The sequence below is a fragment of the Dipodomys ordii genome, unplaced genomic scaffold, assembly GCF_000151885.1.
Source record: "Dipodomys ordii isolate 6190 unplaced genomic scaffold, Dord_2.0 Scaffold27, whole genome shotgun sequence".
Taxonomy (NCBI): domain Eukaryota; kingdom Metazoa; phylum Chordata; class Mammalia; order Rodentia; family Heteromyidae; genus Dipodomys; species Dipodomys ordii.
In genome coordinates, this window is record NW_012267243.1 from 2,209,621 (window position 1) to 2,230,904 (window position 21,284).

General features: G+C 41.7%; 1 protein-coding gene across 2 annotated transcripts in view; it reads right to left on the reverse strand.

Moving 5' to 3' along the window:
* Positions 1 to 1,002: 1,002 nt before the first annotated feature.
* The window catches only part of Rgl1 (ral guanine nucleotide dissociation stimulator-like 1), a 119,863-nt gene continuing 99,581 nt past the window's right edge, over positions 1,003 to 21,284 (reverse strand). The window contains exons 13-19 of one of the 2 annotated variants that reach the window (XR_001175043.1): positions 19,316 to 19,437; positions 17,745 to 17,834; positions 13,524 to 13,710; positions 8,653 to 8,907; positions 4,429 to 4,543; positions 1,668 to 3,346; positions 1,003 to 1,629 (exon numbers count right to left, since the gene is read on the reverse strand). Coding sequence is in view for 1 of the 2 variants with exons in the window: in XM_013015720.1 (XP_012871174.1) it covers positions 3,159 to 3,346; positions 4,429 to 4,543; positions 8,653 to 8,907; positions 13,524 to 13,710; positions 17,745 to 17,834; positions 19,316 to 19,437 (957 nt within the window). In the remaining variant the exon portion in view is untranslated. Of the gene's footprint in view, positions 3,347 to 4,428; positions 4,544 to 8,652; positions 8,908 to 13,523; positions 13,711 to 17,744; positions 17,835 to 19,315; positions 19,438 to 21,284 lie in introns of both variants that reach the window. The other variant, XM_013015720.1, reaches the window with a different exon arrangement.

Sequence of the window (21,284 nt, forward strand, 5' to 3'; positions counted from 1 at the left end):
ATCTGTGAGTTTACCTTAATCAAGATGGAAATATAAAGACATCACTCTAGGGAAAAAAAAGTCACCAGGCCCAAGTTTCTAGATAGAGACAAAACAGAAACGTTTTCTTCTAGAATGATTTTGAAAAAAAAATCATAATGCCAGAGATAGAAATCCCTTTCCTACTGCTCATTATCAACTTCCTATTAAAACACCTAAATCTCTCTCTCTAAAATTCCTTAAGGGTCCCCTAAATATGAGTTGGATCCACTGAGGATTCCACTGGAAAATGACTCTGGGAAATCTGATAACTGATGCTGCTATGTGTCTGTCAAATGGAGCCAAGCTCAGACCCAATGCTTTCTGGGAAGACCTTTACTCAATCTATAGCGATCACCTTGGCTTCTAGAGCATCATGGGAAGTTTCACAATTATCTACATAATAGCCATTGCTGAACCAGATGAAGGCTCTCGGAAAGAAGGCATGAATTACCTTGCATCCTCAGTTTAAATTAGATTTTATTTTCAGTTTTTTGCCAGTCATGGGGCTTGAACTCAGGACCTGGGAGCTGTCCCTGAACTCTTTTGCTTATAGCTAGTGCTTTAACACTTTGAGCTATCGCTCCACTTCTAGTTTTCTGGTGGTAAACTGGAGGTAAGGGTGTCACAGATTTTGTTGCCTGGGCTGGCTCTGAACCACAATCCTCAGATCTCAGCTTCCTGAGTAGCTAGGATTACAGGCATGAGCCACCAGTGTCCGGCTAAATTAGATTTTATAAAAGGAATGTGCACTGTGGCTCCTAAGAACAGCAATCGAGCAAGACATCATTTCACAAGGAAGTTTCCTGAGACACCCCTCATCGCAGTGTGAGAAAGGCCAATCCTACCATTCACTTTCCCTCTGCTTTCTCCAACTGGTCCAGGCGGAGTGGGCTTCCAAATGCTTCCTGACAATTTGGAACCCAGGACCCATGTGATGAACACTCCAAAACCAATCCCTTTGGAACTGGCAGCACAAGCCAATCAAGTCCTGAGCCAGTTTATTAGTTTAACCAAAAGGTAAACAGATGATGGAGAAGCAGAAAGACAAGCATGCGAGTAGCTGGAGGTATTGCCCGGCTGTCCACCAAGAAGCAAATTTAAGTAGCATTAAATAAATGAGGCCATGTTTTATCTACTTGGTATTTCCACTGTCTTTAAAAAAAGGTAAATATATATAATATATATTTTACATTGCAGTATATAAATCTAGGTTCTACATGTACAGTATAAACACACAGAGCAAGCACATGGGCACAGCATGTAGATCTCAGTAGGCACACCCTGAGCCAAGTCAACAGTTCTACATTTTCATCTTGACCTTGTCACCAAGAAAGTCAGGCTGAGGCTACATTTGCCTCAATCTCCATGATGGCGGCGACCCTAGCCCCCTCTCCTCCAAGCACAAAAGTACAAATTGAGCCAGGCTCACAAACAGAAGAAAGTGCTTTCCGGTCAGTTGAAAGCGAGTCAACCTGTCTTTCTAACACAACATCCAATCTCCTACAATGATCAAGGACAGTTATTAGAAGACCAAGGAAATGGAGTCACTTCTTGGTTCATGCTTTGGTCCTTCACCCTAAATCTCTAAACTTTTCGTGATATTTCATGCTGAATCCATGTGGCTATGAACATCAGAGAAATCCCACATACCCTTTGGGAACTCTATCACAAGATTAGAAAAAAAAGCTGCATGTTCCAATCTGTAATTCATCTATTCTAGGTTCATTCTCTTTATTTTTTGGAATAAAAACTGGTATGGGGGAAATTTTTCTTAGAAAAAGACAATCATCTGAAAGTGCTTCTCATACACGTCAACTTCTCACATATGGCTTTTTAGTTCAAACCCCAGCATAGCTCAGATTTGGAAGGGAAAGTGTGATGGTGTTATAAGAGATAGAGGTGTCTCTTAGCAGTAACACCAGGATTGCATCTGTGGGGACCTGATAAAGAATGAGAACGAGTCCATCTGGAAGGATATACCTCTTGGAGAAAGGTCTGAGATAAGACACATTTCTTTCCCCATGACCAGGCACAGGAGTGCTATAAAATTAGTAAGTCAAACAGATGTGGTTATTGGCAGGGAGCATCCTCCAACGGGCTCTGAACAGGGCGACCACTGCACAGATCTTTCACAGGCTCAGCATGATCAAATGTAGTCAACCGCAATGTCTACACCTGAACAACAAATTGCACATAATACAGAGGTACGAGGTTCCAGATGGCAAGAGGCTCTTGACAGAGTTGCACATGCAGAAGGCAATCAGAAAAGGCAATGATGAGTGGCAATCCAAGACACAGAGGAGTCCAAATGAGTCATCGTTCTTTTCGCTTTCCTTTGGCTGGTAAGTTAGGAAAGAACATGGCTATTTGTTCAATAGCAATGATGATGTGTTCCTTAGGCGAGAAAACAGAACTACAATAGGGTTACCGTAAATCAAAACGGGCTTGTGTTGACTACACCGGTGTCGTGATGGTGACTGGCAGGACATGGGGGCCTCTCTGGGGGATGGGGGGACAGAAAGCGACAGATGCAGGCAGAGGTTGGAGGCCACGGACTCATCCAAACCCTTTGCAAAACGGCCTTTCATTCAGCCTGTGGGATCTTCCAGCCTCTGCAGCTGTTTTCTCTGGTGGCACTTGTTTGAGAAAGTAATCCTCCCTTTTTACAAAAATAAAGCTTGGACTCCTTCTAATACTGGCACAAAGGACATTCTGTGTTCCTAGGACTGATTTGATTTACATGGAAGGTAAGAGACTAGGTTCTTGGCTGCTTCTATTTCCCTGTAAACAGTGACCTTAGCGTCCCAGGCCATTGTGCAAATATGTTTTTCCAAGGTCCAGAATATCCCATAAAGTCTTCCTTTTAGATCTATATCTATATACATATACACATACATACCAATATGTGTATATATATATATATATATATATTTATAAATGTGGTTAATTTTCTGTTTCAGTCTCAGGTCCAAGAGATCAGTGGATTGCTCATTCTTTTCATGTCAAATTCATTTCCAATTTCTCCATCGAGTGCTTTGCACACCACAAGTAGTTAATAAATATCTGTTGGCATCACCAGTGATCCTGTCCTCGGCCCCCCCTCTGCCTTTGGCAGGCAAGGGGCCCTGGTCCCCCCTTCAGAGGGTGATCTTGCTGTGTCTGTTACTCCAGCAGCCCCGCTTCGCTGTCCTGGGTAAGGTCAAGCTGGTCCGGTTACGCAGTTTCACCTGCTCTTCCACTGAGTTCTTTTTACGTAAAATGAAGTCAAAGTTCACTTGGCTGTTCATGGCATAAAAGACATTTGCCGAGTCTGGGATCACAAGCTCTGGGAAAGACGAGGGAAGCAAAGGCAGTCAGTTTGTGTGACACCCTGTCCAGGCACAAGGCTAGGGTGAGGCGAACCCTCCATTCCGGGCATGTCACCTGGACTGCAACTTTGACCCCACCCCCAAAACTGGTCCCAACAATTTCTATCTTTAAAAAAAAAAGATGTTTTTATTATCCTATATTAGCTATCTGAGTAGGGATCTATTATGACATTTCCATACCTACACACAGTGAACCTCAACTATTCTCACCCCCCACCATCAGTCTCCCTTACCCCATCCCTCCTTTTAAAAACCATTTCAACACAGTTCATGGAGCACTAGCCAGTGAGCAAAAGCATCAGGTATCAAGCTCAAGTCCCAGTCTCAGACCAAAATGAGAAAGAAAAAAAAATTTCAACAGATTTCATCGTTCTATTTTTGTATATGCCTACTCTGGCCATACTTATTACCATTCTCCCTCAAGTGACCCTCCCCGTCCTGGAGGTACCTACCCCCCCCTCACAACAGGGAATGTTTTAGTTTCCTGTCATTCATTTTTTGTTGTTGTTGTTGGTCGTGGGGCTTGAACTCTGAGCTTGGGCGCTGTCTCTGCACTCTTTAGCTCAAGTCGAGCACTCTACCACTTGAGCCACAGCACCACTTCTGGTGTGCTAGTGATTTATTGGAGATAAGAGTCTCATGGACTTTCCTGCTCAGGCTGGCTTTGAACCTCGATCCTCAGATCTCAGCCTCCTGAGTAGCTAGGATTACAGACGTGAGCCACCGGTGCCTGGATCTTCCTGTCATTCATTTTATAAATAATTATACAAAGAGGAAAAAGAACGATGGAGAACAAATAATTTATCCAAACATGTTATGTCTACGTGTGAAGATGGCATAAGGGAGCTCATTGAAGAGTTCTCTGCACGTTTAGGGGCAGCTTGGGATGCTGATTTCTACAAGTGAGGCTTATGACACAGGTGCTAATCTCTGCATGATTAAAATCCACCACAAGGTTCCAATTTAAAAAGAATCATCCACATTATACCCCTTTTGTGTCTTCAACAACTAGGGACCATGAAAAGGACCCCGTGCCTACCTTTGTCCTCCGAGATGACCTGCACCAGCTCATACTCCTCAGCTGGGTCTGAGTCCAGATTGTGCTTCAGCATTGCCCGCTGGATCACAGCGGGGGTTTTGTCTTGGCTTGTCAACTGCAAAAACAACGAATGCATTTGGAAAATCTAGCGCCATGTTTCCTGAGAGCTCTTCTTGACCCCCTTATTTCTCCTGTCCCATGTGGTGTGTGTGCTTCTCTGGGAAGAATGGACCCGTGGTATCAGAGCGGGTGGAAGAGCCTGGAATCACGATTCTCATCCTGCTCCCGCCTTCCGCAGCCTAAGATAACGGATGGCATTCACCTTGTCTCTCAGCGTCTCGGTGAGCACCCCGGTTAGAATGAGGCAAATGCCTGCGTGGCCTTGATTAGATTCCAACAAAAGGACAGTTCTTAAGGGTCAGCAAAAACTGTAGAACATCCTCAGTCGTGGGTCACGTGTGGCATTAGCTGCAGCCACTGAGGCAGAAGGGCCACGTTTCTGCCCGGTGATCATTTCAAAAGCTCAGGTGGTCCTAGGACAGCAGTCCAAGATTTCACCAGGAAAAATGACAGCCTATGTCCACGGAAGAACAAACTCACAGCAGACTTACTCAGAATAGCCAAAACTACAGCGGACCAAATTTCCATCCACAGAAGAGGCGGATGTACACAGCATTCACAACAGAGCACAGTGAAGCAACTCAGGAATCAGGAACTGGCACATAGCGACCTGTATAATTTATCATGTCCCAGTGTATCTTTTTTTTTGTTCTACCATACAGTATACTTACATGTAGATTTATAGGCACATTCTATGTATCACAAATGAAGAAAACCATACAACCTATTTTTCTCTGGGTCTGGCTTACTTCACTCAACAGAATGGTTTCCAAGTCTTTCCATTTCCTTACAAATGGTATAATGCCATTCTTTCTGAATTGAATTCCACATTTTCTTGATTCACTTGTCCACTGAGGGACATCTACACTGATTTCTATATCCTGTCTATCATATTTATAATAGATATGCTGCAATGAACATGGTTGTGCTGGTAGCAGGTCTCTAGGTATTCACACACAGTGTCGCCAAAGGAGGGTCCTCATAGGAGAGGACCATAAAGGCACAATGCCTACGTGCATCTGATCATATAAAATAATATGGGTGAGCAGGGGCACAAACGTAGAGGGACAAAGAGTGAACAAATGCAGCAGTGGTACTCACTAGATGCTCTTGAAAATGAACTATACAACTTCTGGATAGAGGTGGGAGGGAAAACTGTGAGAGAGCAAGGTGACTTATGTGGCTGTAACCCCTCTGTACATCATCTTTATAGTAACAATAAAAGCGCATGGAAATAAAAGAATTGCCCACATATGACGATGTGGATAAATCTCAAAAGCCTCATGTTGAGCAAGAGAAACAGATGCTGAGATTAGTGTTTCAAAACCAGGAGAAAACTCAAGTATGGCAAGGGAAAACTAACCTTAAGCTTAAGGAAAACTGGCTGAGAGGGGCACAGAAAGATTAGGAGGATGGTTATGCAGATATATGTATTTATTAAAACTCAAGGAATGGAACACTTCAGATCTGTTTTCTGTTCCTACACGTGTATGTACACTGGGCTTCAACATACCAGCTTCTAAATGTTTTGAAAGCACAGTAAAGTTTCACCTCATCCCCAAGACTGGTAAGTGCTATACCTTGAGTGGTTTCTTTAAGTGTAAAAGAAACTAAGGAAAACTCATATTATTCTTAAAATGAAAACTATTCTCATGAAGAAGTGAGAGGACTGCAGAGATGCACACACACACACACACACACACTCACACTCACACACAGAGCACACCTCCATACAAGCATGCATATACATATACACACACAGCACACCTATATACAAGCATACATATACATACACACACACAGCACACCTACATACAAGCATACATATACATACACACACATAGCACACCTCCATACAAGCATGCATATACATATACACACACATAGCACACCTCCATACAAGCATGCAAAGACATATACACATACACACACACGCACACATAGAGTTAGATTTCTTCCAAGAAACTCTCGCTGTGAGTCTGTGGTTGGTAATGCCTAGATGTTTCCCTCTAACCAGAGCAGCAGCTGGTGTTTGTGATTCAATAAACAACACACATTACAACAGGGTCCTTGTAAGCAGTAAAGACTTTGTCCATCTATTACCAAAACATCTGGCATTATATAGGTATAAGGAAAAAACAGGTTCACCCAAAACTCTAGAAGGAAAATGTTTTTTGATAGTCTAGAGGAAATTCTCCCCAAGCGGGGTCAAACTAGAGTAGAGTCACAAAACTAAAGGAGAAAAAAAAAACCACTTGGGCAAGACTGCTAAATTGAAGTGGGCTTGTGTTAAAAATTCAGACCTCCTGTTTAAGAGAAAGCCAGACTGCAAAATGAGGATGGACCAAGGCTTTCCCGGAGTCTTTATAACTTTGTACCATAAAAACTACCGAGGAGAACTAATGACTGCAGTTCTGTCCATATCTCAGTCAGCCTCTTGTCCGACACATACATAAGCAGCAGCATACCCAACTTCAAATTCTAGCAGCTACATGTTTAGTCACATATTTTATTTAATCGAATACATCCAAAACACTGTCAGCATATAATCAAGATTAAAATTATTAATGAGCTAGCTCCCTTGCTTTATACTAAGGCTTCAGCCTAGGTGTGTATTTCAAACTCAGAGCTCATGTCGGTTTAGGCCATCTCCATTTCAAATGCCCTGCATGTGTCTAGGAGTGAGGGAGGCCTGTGGTGAACAGTCACAGTTTAAAGGATCTAGGGATACTGACAGAGTGAAGGACATCACGGGGAGGAATGTCATGGGGAAGAGTGATGATCTGTGGAGCAGAGGACTCTCCACAGCTACTGAGGAGAGTGGGGTGAAAGTGATTCCTTCTACTTCCTGTGGAAGAAACAGGCCTGGAAAACATGAGCAAGTCTTAAAGCAAGTCCTCTAGGCCAGCAGTTCCCCATGGGTAACTTATGGTCCCTGGTACCCCTAAGGCCTGACCCACCCTCACCCCTGCCCCAGGGTACTGGGGCCTGAACTCAGGTTCTGTTGCTAGCTATATAAGCACTCTTACCACTTGATCCTAGCCCTTTTGCATTTAGTTTGCTTTTGAGATAGGGTCTCTAGCTAGCTTTGCCCTGGCTGGTCTTGGGCATTGAGCCTTCTACCTCTGCCTCCTTAAGTAGCTGGGATTACAGGTGTGTAGAGTCATACCCAACTCTCTCTGAGATCTTTGAGGTAATCCCAGAGATCAATGTTGCTTGCCTTAGAGTATTGAGGTGTTGTCTGACTTTTCCTTTGTGTTGGCATTTGCAGTCTCATTGAAAACACTGGTGGATAAAAATGCTGGAACCTGAGCTCAAACAGTGCAGGGGCACCCAACTAGAGCAGCGTCATTGCAGCTCCAATACTCTGCACTCACAGTAAAAGAACAAAGCCAAAAGTCAAGCCAGCTTCACTTTAAAACATCCGCGATAAAACAGCGAAAATCCCTAATCTCACAAATATTGACTCATGAAGAGTTATATATACAACTACCTGAAAAAAAATCAAAATCCTCCCTCTTCCAACTCTATTCCTGTGGGTAGCTAGCTTGTCACCATGTGCTACACACAAAACAACAGTGCTCAGCAAACAACCCAGAATTTGCAAGCATATAAAACACTACTTTTCTTACTCCACATATTCGGGGGTGGGGGTGAGGACATTGATATTTCCATTACAGGTCTGTCTTCCATTAACACACAATGCATTTGCAGCAAGGATTATACTAGTAAGGATGCGTATGAATCCAGACACAGAGAGCCCTCTGGGAAAGAGAAGCACTGCAGCATTTCCCCTAGAATGCAGGTCTACAGTCGCCCACATTCATCATTTTGAAAAGGGGATATTGTTGTGCATGAATATATTCTAGCAATTTTTGAGATGTAAAAGTGATATCCTGTAAGCCCTGTTGGTGAGTTTAATTTTAGGAAAAATGCACTATCAACCCACCCCCAGGGAGAAGTGGTAATTGTGCGTGTTCATCTTCTGTGTGTGCACACAGATAAAATAACCCCACACATATGCAGAAGTGCCAGTCAGAAGAGCTGACAGATGCCAAGACAGGCCCACAGAGAGCCTCTGCGGGGCCTGGGTCGGACCCTTACCATGATGCTCTTGTACATGTTGCCGTTGTTGTCTTCTATGCTGATGCGGATGATGCAGGTGTCGTCGTTCTGCTGGTTGTAAACAGGAGGCAGCACTGTCGAGGTAATGGATGTCACAGAGACGGAGCGCTTGTGGATCTTAGGGTTGTTGTTACAGGATGGAGGGGAGGAGAGAGGGTTGATTAAGGACGACATCCCTGAGGAATTTGTGTCCATGGAATGGATGGAAGAACATGAGGAGGAGGACTCAGAAAGCTGGAAGAGTAAATGTATCCAAAAGAAAACGCAAGAATTAGAACTTCGGCCAACACGTGTTGTGACTGTCATAGCAGAAGTAGATATTAAGACAAATCCACCTCAGTTCTTTCCTTCACCACAGCCCACACATACTGTGTTCCTGGTGGATGTATGAGACAAGGTTCCCATCTCCATGTTAGCTGCTATTCTGGAAGTTAACCAGCAGATGGCAGCAGATTCTAACTGAAGGAATCAGCTCACTGGGCTGGGGAAAAGCCCAACCACAGGCTCTCGATCTTAACTGCCTTGCACTCCAAAGGTTTTCAACAAGGCCACAGCGATCATTGTATATTGGCTTCCCAATCAGAATTTGTAGTAGGAAAGAAACATCTGTATTTTTAGAGATTTCTAAGATAATGCCACAAAAGACAACGCTGTATGTGGAATTCACACTGGAAAAGCCCTGCAGATAACCAGTCCGGTGTGCTTTCTCAAGCCAGGGAGCCTGCAACCCAGAGAATCTTAGGGTCCCAAGTTTACATATCCAGTTGGCTGTAAACCCAGGAGGAGCACTCCAGCTCCCTGACTCCACCAGATCAACCATGTAACCGGGCCTCACACTGCCATGACGTTAACTTAATATGCCAGGGTATGTTTCACACCATGACACTGGTGATATGAGCTTTCCAGTGTCTTCTCTCATTTAGATTCCACAATTGACGTATGAACAAAAAACAGAGAATTATAACAATAAGGAGAGTAAGAAGCAGGGAAAGCAAATCACTTGCCCAGGAGAATACAGCCTTGGAGTGGCTCTGCCACTTTTGACATCTGCTGCTACGTACTTTCCATGTTCTATGTGAACACAATTGAGGAATAAGGGGCTACAGTTAATATGCTTTTTTTTTCTATAGCAATAAAGATATATTTACTGAAATTAAAATGTAATATTATTTATAATCAGAGTAAAAACAAAATACAAATCCATTAAAAATATGCCCATGATTTCTTTAACATTTTAGGCAGATGTGCTGCGATTTGCTAGACTCAATCAGTGAAGATATCATTTACAGGTAAAGATGTCATATATAAGTTAAGTTCAACTACTCGAATAATTCTATCAAAATTTTGCAAACATAAATATTATTCAAAAATTCATATGAAAATGTAAAACATCACCCTGGCTAAATCAATTTTGAAACAGGAATAAAGGTAGAACAAGGAGTCTACCTTATTGAAGTGTTAATTATATTATTTTTTTTAATTTTATTTTATTTTGTGAACATACTGTACAGAGGGGTTAATATGCTTTTTGGATTAACCATATACTCATCATACATGCAATATCAACTACCAGACAAAGAACATGATTAAAAACACTAGCAGTAGTATTAATCTAAAAGTTCATTAAGTGGAAATCTTGTAAATTTTGGGCGGTAATGAGTTAAGCTAAAAGGTACCATATTAGCCCTATAAGATACTCTGGAAGTCATTTTAAAATAAATAACACTAATTTCTTCCATATTTGTCTGGCCTCCCATGGAAATAGGAGATGGAAGTTTAGCTTTCTAACAATTTGCATTCTAAATAAAACAGGGTCTATACTTAAATCGTCTTTCCTGTGGCACAATTCTACATTAAATTCTATCATAAGGTTATTCAAATATGACCAACAAAATGATAGACAATTTGATATGTAGGCATCAATTACATCACTACCATTATATGATATATAAATATATATATCCATTTTCTAATTATTGGGTGAATTTATCTTAAATCCCATCTTCTACATAATTTTTTTTCCTTAGTTAGAGTCCATGATTCTAATATTTATAATTAAGATCAAGCTTTGAGGATACCTGAGGTATAAGAGATCTAAACAATTTGAGGTGAGCCCCCAAATGCCTATGAAGAATTTAAGCAGTGAGAAATAATTATGAAAAAAATGCTTAGAAATAAGGGTCCAGAGCATGAAGAATGCTCATTACATTTGACTTTGAAAGAGAGTGACTTTCCAGTTCCACCAATGGACAGAACATATGGAAGACTGTCAGAAAGGGTGGTCAACACGGGATCCCAGGGCAAGAGAATGATTGGCCTTCCCAGGTAATACACAGGGACTCTGGAGCTCAGGAGCCTTGTACACGCATGCCAACGACTCATAACTAAATTCATGACTCTGAGAAAAGGTCGTGTATGAGTTGTGTATGTTAGAGTCAGATGGAAAAAACAACAAAGGAATAGGCAAACAACCACCCACTGCCTGGTTGCCTGGTTTAAAAGACACGTTTCTGTGTACTAAGGATTGAGCCTAGGGCCTTGTGCATACCAGGCAAACACTATACCATTGAGCGACACATCCATGCTGAATCTACATGGTTTTTAAGAACAGATCATCTGAATTTATGCACACCTCTTTCCCTGCACCACCCAGCGAATGTGATTCCATCTGCTTCCCAGACAAGGATGGGAATCCCTCACTGACACAGGCAAGACGTCCACAATCACTTTCAGACAACATTCACTATCAGCTTATAAGGCCTAACAAAGCATCAAGACCTGCCAAAAAGTGAACTGAGTCTTCACTCTAGACTTAGACCCAATGCTTCTGTCACGCCATGAAGAATGATTATATCCTTGGCTCAGAAGACATGACCTTTGAGAGAATGGCCAGTCGTTAGGTGTTCATAGAACTTTTTCTTCTAGATTAGGAAGCAAGAAGCATTCAATGAAGCCAGGTGAGAAATCTACCTGAACATGACTCCTCTCCTAGACTGGCAACTTTGTAGCAGTCACTGAGGGTTTCCAGGTGGTTATTGCTGATAACAGCAATGGAAGGTGGCACCCAAGTTTCCATGCAAAGAAGTAAGTATGAACAACGTAATGGATCAGTTGTCAAAATTTTACCTCATGGGCCATAACACAAGAGGGCAGCCATCATAAACACCAAGTTCAGAGGCCAAAAATCTGCCCCAAGTAGTTAAAGCTTTAGTCATAGCAAATCTGACCTCTCTGATCCAAGCTCCTTGACCAACAGACCAAAGGAGACGCATATCCAAGATTAAAGCTGATAGTTTGCTTTCTTTTATTTATTTATGCAGCCATTCAAAACATAGAAACGCTGAGAATTCTGTTATCGGTTCCCATCGCTTGTCATTCATTTCATACATGGAAGATTATCTCATCGCCTTCAATTCTTCTCCCTACCCTGCACCCAAGCCCTTTGCCCTGTGATTTACTTCATAGTTCCTCCCACGAAAATAGAGTGGATTTCATTGCTTCATTTATTTATGTGGGATCTTGCTGCATAATATTGGCGTGCAATATTGTTGGGTCAAATATGAATCACTTTGGCCAGTTCAAAATGCTACCACCACACTCATGTGACTTCTCACCATAAAATGAACTTCACAAGGTTGTAAAAGGTTATCATACTTTGCAATTGGGAGGATGCAAGGTCCAGGACAGCCCAGGAAAATGAAAAACTCTACCTCAACAGGAAGAGCATGGTAGATGCACATCCGCCATTCCCCGCTAGAGTGGCATGTATAAACAGGAGGACTGCAGTTTAGACTAGCCCCGGAGAAATGGGAGATGATTTCAAAAACAAAAAAAGCAGAGCAAAAAAGGCTGGAGGCATGGCTCAAGTAGCAGAGTCCTGCCCAGCTAGCACAAAGGCTTGAGTGAAAACTCTAGCACTACAAAAACTAAAAAAAAAAAAAAGAAGAAGAAGGACTGGAGTTATAGCTCAAGTTGTACCCTGTGTTCAATCCCCAGAACTACACTGCTCTAGCCAAGGGAATGGGGGTCTATACAAACCAATCAGAGACTTGACATGTTTCTTCCAGGCTGGGCTTGTCTCCTTCATTTGCCTTAGCATCAAAGAGCATCTTATTACTCCAAAAAGAGCAAGGGATAGATAGGCAGATCTATCTCAGACTAAAATTGTTCTTGGGCCAAGGCTGGCTCAAATCAGCCAACTCCTTAGATGTATGAGAGTTATTTAACATCACAGAGCTTGGAGCAAGTTGCTATGCAATACTGTTACAGTAAAATCTTGGCTAAGGCAAGGCCTGAGACCAAAAAATGGATAGATACATCTTCTTCTCCTACTCTTTTGTACCTTCCTAAGCAACTCTGCTTCTCCTGAATGAAATATACTCATATTATAGGTCAGGATCCTTTGGTGCCTTTAGCTGTGGGCATAGCATATTTTTTAACCCAAATGAGTAATCTGCTTACTGCTTGTACAGTATCTACAAGGAGTGCCCCCCACCCAGATTCAAATCTGTTTTTGTGTATGTGTGCCAGTACCAAGGCTTGAACTCAGGGTCTCATACTCTTACTCAGCTTTCTAGCTCACAACTGGCACTCTACCACCTAAGCCATGCCTCCAATACAGAATTTCCCTGATTAACTGGGAGTCACACAGACTTTTCTGTCTGGGTTGGCTCTGAACCATGATCTTCTGATGTCAGCCTCCTGAGTAGGCTAGGATGACAGGTATGAATCCCCAATGCCCAGCTCTCAAGTGCACTTTCGAACTCCCATCGCGTGTTATACTTGGAAACTTGAAGGGCAGGCGTGGGGAGGAGCCTGTGGGAGGACGATGGAAGAGGTCAAGTGCGTACCTTTTTCTGAGGCTCATCCGGAGTGTCCATGGGTGTGATGGAGCCCTCCTCGGCCTCTGAGTGGTTTGACTCGCAGGAGGAGACGCTGACGGAGTCCATGCTTTCACCGGAGCTCCCGCTGGCTGTGCACTTGGGCTGCTCTTTGGTGGGCGTGCTGTTAGTGATCATGTCAGAACCCAGGAACAGTCTGTGGGAAACAGAGCACCAAGCAGCGGGGCTGTTACAAACCTGGAGTCCACAGGAAGCAAGCATTGCCACTTAAGCCCTTTTTTTCAGTCTTGTGTACCCTGTTGCCAGTATGCTAGAAAGATGTTTGCTATGAGATTTCTTGCAAATAATAAGTGACTGTCTGGTCCCAATAGGTTATTCCAACTTTGAAGAATACAAATTGTTTAGCTCATTAACCTAGGGTCTTTCTAGCTGACTGGTCTTCCATCTCTTGTTTTTTTTTTTTTTTGTTTTGTGCCAGTCCTAGGACTTGAACTCAGGTCCCGAGCACTGTCCCAGGGCTTTTGGGCTCAAAGTTAGTGCTCTACCACTTAGAGCCACAGTGTCATTTCCAGCTTTTTGGTGGCTAATTGGATTCTTCCCAGGCTGGCTTTGAACTGTGATGCCTTCTGAATAGCTAGGATTACTGGCATAGGCCACCAAAGCCTGGCTTGGTCCTCTATCTTTTAACAATCCATCCATGCAATACACTTGTAGAGTCAAAACACCACCATATCTCTGTCACTTCCAACGATAATATGGACTTCATGAGGATTTGTCATCATTTGGATAAAAAAAAAAATCTAAGGAAGGAGACTTCTGCTTTCAACCATCTGGTGAACTACAATAACCCAAACCTCTTCTCTATAAAACAAGTAGGTAGGAAATATTAAAAATTCCTTTCAGCTTAGCTTGCAAGATAGTAAGGGAAATCCCTATGACCTTCAATGAAAAGGGAACTGAAAACCATAAATATGTGAGCTATGTCTGCAGCTGTTCTGGTTGGCAAGTGAAAGGTGCAGCTCCTAGCAAAATGCTAACATATTTTTACAATTAACATGTTGACTGTACTTATTAATGAGGGGTGGTGTAATATTTTTACACATGTATACAGTGTACACTGATCACTTAATACATACAAAGGATGCAGAAGTGAAGACTTCTGTTTATAAAAGGTAGACAATCACAACCACAACCCCTTCCATCTGACCAGGACTGTGAAAGGACTTAGTGGAGATGGGTTAGAAAAACCCTTCTTATTAGTACAGGAAAAGACTATATGATTTGGACTAAATTTGAATGGAAAGAAAATTTCTCGCTTAAAGTATGTGAGCCTGAATTGTTCCCTGCGTGGTTGAGAATCCCAGTAAAGCATTGAAGAGTGAGGCATAAAGAAAGAGCATTCCAGGCCACAGGCCAGTGATACTCTGGGAGAACTAGGTTTGAAAAAAGAAAAAAGGGAGGGAGGAATCTTTTGGAAGGAATACACTTTCAGCAAGGTTGTAGAGAATCCCCTTGGAGAAAAAACAATGAGCTCAGAATACAAAATTACAAAATACACATAACAAAATAGTCTATTCAAAGAAAGAGTCAACAGACAGAATAAACAGCAGGTTCAGACTGCTGAGAACGTCTGATAAGAGAACTATCAGAAAGAATCTAGCCATTCACTCACTGACTCATGCCTTCATTAAATATTTTCATGACTATCATGGGCCACATGATAAAATAAGCATGAATTAAAATAATAAAGGCATCAAAGAAGAAATTACAGAGTTCAGAGCAAGACAGTCTGACAAAAGAACAAGATAACTTGATAAATGATTCATATCTAAGTGAAAGAGATATAGAATTAAAAACTCAGGGGAAGGATTAGACTATTGTTGAAGAGAAAAATCATTAACTAGTGTCATAAAAATCATGAACAGATCTGGAGAAAAATCCTCAGAAATCAGCACCAAGGTTAAAAGATAAAAGAAAGTAAGAAGTCTCTCATGTGTGTAAGAGGAGTTCTAGAAGCCACAGACAGAATAGAAGAAGGACCGCATCTGAATATACTGTGACTGGGAGTCTTCCAGAACTGATGGGCATCATGAATCTCCTGATCTGGGAAACATGGCATCTTCCCCTCACAGAGACAAAGCAGAAGTTCATGCCACTGGTGGACTTGGCATCTGTTAGGGCAGTGTGGCTCATAAGCCTGCTCAGCCATGGGAATTGTCCAGTGTTCCCTGGGCACTGGTTTGCTTGTCCCTGGATAATGCTAATCGTTACTCACAGAGCAGATAGAAGATAATTTCTTCAGCTGACTTCCTTAACTTTACAAGGTTCATTAGCCAAATATCCTTAAAAGTTAAAAATCTGCTGGGTGCCAGTAGCTCAGGCCTGTAATCCTAACTACTCAGGAGGCTGAGATCTGAGGATCACGGTTCAAAGCCAGCCCAGGCAGGAAAGTCCGTGAGACTCTTATCACCAATAAAAACCACTCAGAAAAAAAAAAAAAACAGATGTGGCACTGTGGTTCAAGTGGTACAGCTCTCGCCTTGAGCTGAAGAACTCAGGGACAATGCCTGAACCCAGAGTTCAAGCCCACAACCGACAAAAAAAAAGAAAGAAAAGAAAAAAGAAAAGGAAAGGAAAAGAAAGGAAAGGAAAGAAAAGAAAAGAAAAAAGAACTGTCTCTTAGGTCGTAATGTAGATTAGACTAAAAATAAACACATTGGCTGGGTGCTGATGGCTCATGCCTATACTCCTAACTCCTCGGGAGCTGAGATCTTAGGATCATGGTTCAAAGCCAGCCCAGCCAGAAAGTTTGTGAGACTCTTATCTCCAATTAACCGTCAAAAAGCTGAAAATGGAACTGTGGCTCAAAGGGTAGTAAGCTAGCTAGCCTTGAGTAAAAATTCTCAGAGACAGCAACCAGATTCTGAGTTCAAGCCCCAGGATTGGTACAAAGAAAAGAACAGAACAAAAGAAAATAAAAGGGAAGGGAAGGGAAGAGAAGAGAGAAAAGAAAAGTGAGAGAAGAAAAGAAAGAAATATAGTGTAACCCCTGTTTTCACTGTATTTGACATCGGCGCCCTGCATCTTGTATATATATTATTCTAATTTTGGGAGGGGAAGGGAAATAACAAAATGCTGAAACAAGGATACAGGTTGACCCATTGTAACAATGAGATGTACAAGGCACTGTGTAGAAAACAAACTTTGCAACTTGAGGGGGGAAGTTGGAGAGGGAAGAGATAGTAGGGGAAAAACAAAGTAGGGGGTACCAATGATAGGAAATGTACTCATTACCTTACTCATGTAACTGTAACCCCTCTGATTACCTTACTCATGTAACTGTAACCCCTCTGTACACTATTTTTACAATAAAAAACAAAAATTTTCAAAAAGAAATAGATATATTATTTTAGAACAGTCTGAGCATATAGCTCAATTCATTAATTCAGTTATAAGGATTAATATCTTCTATGTGTGAGGATCCACTCTAGATTTTGGGGATAGAACAACAAATAAAAATTAGACCTACCTTCATAGAGTTTGTATTTAAACAGATACATTCAACATGCAGGATGACAGATGGGGGTAAATAGGATGGAGAAATTGAAAGGTGGAGAATAGGTGAGGAGAAAGGGCAGTAAAGGCAGGTAGAGTGGACAGGTTATAATACTAAACTGGGTGTGCGGGAGACGCTCACCAAAAAGCTAACGTTTTCACGAATGTCTGAAGACAATGTGGGCGTGAGCCATGTGGCTATGTGGGGAAGAGTGCTGTTAACAGAAGAAGCAAATAAAAGTCGAGATCCCATGTCTCACATCTATAATCCCAGCAACTCAGGAGGCTAGGATCCAGGGAACAGCAGTTCAAAGCTAGCCTGGGCAGAGAAGACTGAGAGACTTTATCTCCAATTAACCAGCACAAAGCATGGCTGGAGGTGTGGCTCAAATGATAAAGAGTACCAGCCAAGCAAGCAAGCCAAGCAAGTGGGAGGCCCTGAGCTCAAAATACCCCCAAAACAAAAAGTAAGTGACAATAAGCATGCTCGGAGAGGTCTTGGTGGCTGCAGTGGGAAGAGCAGAGTAAGCGGATAAAGACAAGGACATCTGGAGAGGGAGAAGCAGGCAGGGTGGGCAGGTGCTGCTGACCCTAGAGCTAGCCTTGTGTGTCACTCTAAGACTACGGTTTTACTGAAAGGGAGAGAGGACGGCTGGGGGGGGCGGGGGCACTCACAGGCTGAGTCTCTTCACCATGCTCTTCCGAGGCTTGGGGGAGGTGGTGCTGGCTTCGGCTGCTGCTTCAATCTCACAGGAGAGAGCATAGCTGGAGGAGAGAAGGGGAATCACAAGGGCAAAGGCTGGGCACTGAAGGACAAGCCACACCATTGTTTCTGCTTTAGAGAAAGGACCTGATGATCTGGACTCAAGATCTGGACTACAGATCTATAAACGGTCTATAGCGACTGTTTTAACATCTTATAAATTTCACATTTGTGCCTCCTCCCCTCACTACCTCTACCGGCACGTGGCCTGAGGCTGTCAACTCTAGGCCGTGAGATGAAGGAATGTGTGCACACTGGCAGCTGTGCAGCCTCTCTTCATCCTGCGTCCTGATCACTCTCGTCCTACTGCTTTGGCCAGGGGAAGAATCCCTGGTACTGTCACCTTCCCTCCTATTACTTCTCTACTGCCTTCTCCCCATTGTGTGTGTGTGTGTGTGAGTGTGTGTGTGTGTGTGTGTGTGTGTGTGTGTCCGTGCACAAGAGTTTCTTTTAGCAGAAAAAGCAAGCAGAGATTCTTGCAAAAGACCTAAGCTTCAGTGAATAGCAACTATCTTATTTTCTAAAGATATATAAATGTAATTTGCAGTTGTTCAAACACTCCTAAATTAAAAATATTCTGTATTTAGACATCTGTAGGCCAGGGAGAGATAAACTGCCACATGTATAAGAGAAATTTAAATTTGATTTATAATAGCTTTTATGAAGGTTTGTAGCTGTGGCCTCCAGATGGATTTTGTTAGAGAAGGCAGGAAAAGATGCCGACTTTATACAACCACCTCAGAGGTGAGGTGTGTAGTTCAGTGGGGTGACCCGAGGAGAAATTTCAATGTTGTCACTAACTGATTATAATACTCCTTCAAAATTCAACTCCCTATGAGAAAAGATGGGATTTTTACTTTCAATTTTACTCTCCCTTATCATAAACTTGCAAAGAAATTCCTTGGTCTACAACAAGGATTAGCAGATAGTATTTTCGGTCTGAGGGCCATATGGTCGCTATTGCAGCCACTCATGTGACTTTAAAGTATGAAAGTAACCAAGATTAACATGTAAATGAATGGGCTGTGTTCCAATAAAATTTTATTTATGAGCCTGAAATTTGAATTTCAAATAACTGTCCCCTGTCATTTTCTTCTTTTGTTTCTTTTCCCAGTCACTTAAAAAAATGTTAAAGCAGGCAGTGAACCACATATGGCCTACAGACTCATGTGCCAACCACTAGACCAGTAGGAAGAGTCTGCACTGGGCCATCATCAAAGCACAAGAGCTCATGTGTCTTTCTACGCTCACCAACCACTACTTCAAAACCTGTGCCTGCATCCCACACACACCAGTTACCCACTGTTCCTCCCAATGACAAGTCTCACAAAGCACACCTTCTGATGCCCTCAATTCAGTTTTCCTTGCCATATCCCATTTCTCTGAAAACTAGGCTGTTGAAATTACCTGGTGCGGTACTAGATACAGTATTTGTCTCACCCCATATTGGCTCAGCTAGCCAGAGGCCAAGTGGTCTGCCTACCTCTCCTCCTCTGTTAAGAGCTGCTGCCTCTGGAACCACTGGATGAACTTTTGGTCCGGGCTCATGCAGTAGCTATTGCAAGCGGACTGTAAGAGCTTTATTTGAGCAATCACTTCAAACTCCTAGAGCAGATGGAAAATCAGAGGCGAAAATAATAAGAATCACCAAATACAGATCTTTTCCACATGAATATATATACCACTTTAGGATAAAATACTTGAAAATCATCTAAGAGGACTCTGAAATACTACTTTCTTAAAAATAATAAGCAAGTAATTCTTAACGGTTCTAATTCGCCAGCAGAGGATGGGGCCTGGTGGTAAAGCATTGTTCAGTGACTCAAGGCCTTGGGTTTGATCTTAGCACTAGGGGAAAAAAAAAGGAATCTCTCAAGTCCTCCTATGCTTTAATTTTTAATCCTCTTTCTCCTTGAGACAACAGCTCAGATGAATAAAACCCAGGAAACTAGTCACTAGCTAAAGCCATATGGGTTTTCCTTCTCTATTTCGTTTTCATCTTTGGAATGGAAAGTTCTTTAAGATTTTTCAAAGTTTAAGTACTTGATGAATATTTTCTACTTCTATTTCTTAAAATATGAAGGAAACAAATGCTTTAAGTCAAGAAGGTCCTGAGTTCCCCATTTCTAACTTCTTCAATCCACAATAAACAAACTTTGGTAGGGCTGACTATCTAAACAGTCCAGGCCTCATAAAGTTGAATGTTTAGATTTCCTGAATCCTTAGATTTTTACTATGCCAGTAAATCATTTAACTAAATCTTCTAAAGCTCACAAAAGGAGCAAGTATATAATTATGTCCAAGATTATTTATATCTTTTTAGATGCTTCAATGGCTCCTTTCTTAAAAGTCAGCAATAGGTATAAACTTTAACTTTAGGCTTTATATTCAAACGTTCCAAACATTTAATATCTTAGTCTTAAAAGGAAAGAGATTAGTGTACAGGCTTATTTTGAAGTTAAAGGTTACTGTGGAGGCATAACTGAATTTTTAAAAATATATCCTTACAGGATACAATCAACACTGTAATTTTAAGAACTAGCTGATGCCATGCGGTGACCTCAGCGTAGGGCTCTGTAGTGACATGGGGTATTTATCATCCTGCTAAAAGAGGTAAGAATGATGGCAGGTTTGCCTTAGTTCAAGTTCCTATCTTGTTACTGGGGAGCTCAGCCTGGCTAGCTCCGTTGGTGCTGTTGATTTAAAGTGCAATGCTATTTCCTCCTGAAAGTTTCTGCAATCTACAAATTAAGTCTAGAAGCCACTCCACTATGCCTCTCTAAGCCCTTTTCAGAGATGTTACAATTATTTTCTTATCCTCCTTCCTGGATTGTGATTTCCATGCGAGCACAGCCCTCTGGCTTTTCCTCTACTACAATCCACAGAGCCCGAGTGGTAGGTACAATAACAGTGCTTGTGGAATGAAAATGAATTTAAAAAACAATGAACTATGGGGTAAAGTTATTTTGCTCACTGAATTTCCTTTGAGTCATTTAAATGTCTATGTAAACATGCTATTTGACACACATAAAAAATAACAAGTTCTTAAGACTGTTTAATCTTTTTATACCACAGTTCAGAACTATTCTATTTACAGACAGATTCAAATCGATGTGGAAGATCCATTCCCTGCTGACAGGAAAGGGAAAAAAATCTACACTGAATAATGAAGACCACATCTCTTCCTCTCCCAAACAGAATCACAAGAGTTAACCATCTTTAGTAATTTCATCTGTTAGGAAACCCTTCTTAGTAAAGAGAACTTGCTATTTTTTTAACTGATGAAAATTGTACAGTCCATTAACATGAATTATGTCATTTATTTCTTTGTAATAAAAAACACTTAAAATTTACTCTCAGTAATTTTCAAGTACAAAATACATCACATTATTTTTTAAATAAAAATAATCTTATTCTTTAGTGTTCAAAAATATATCACTAACTATAAGATG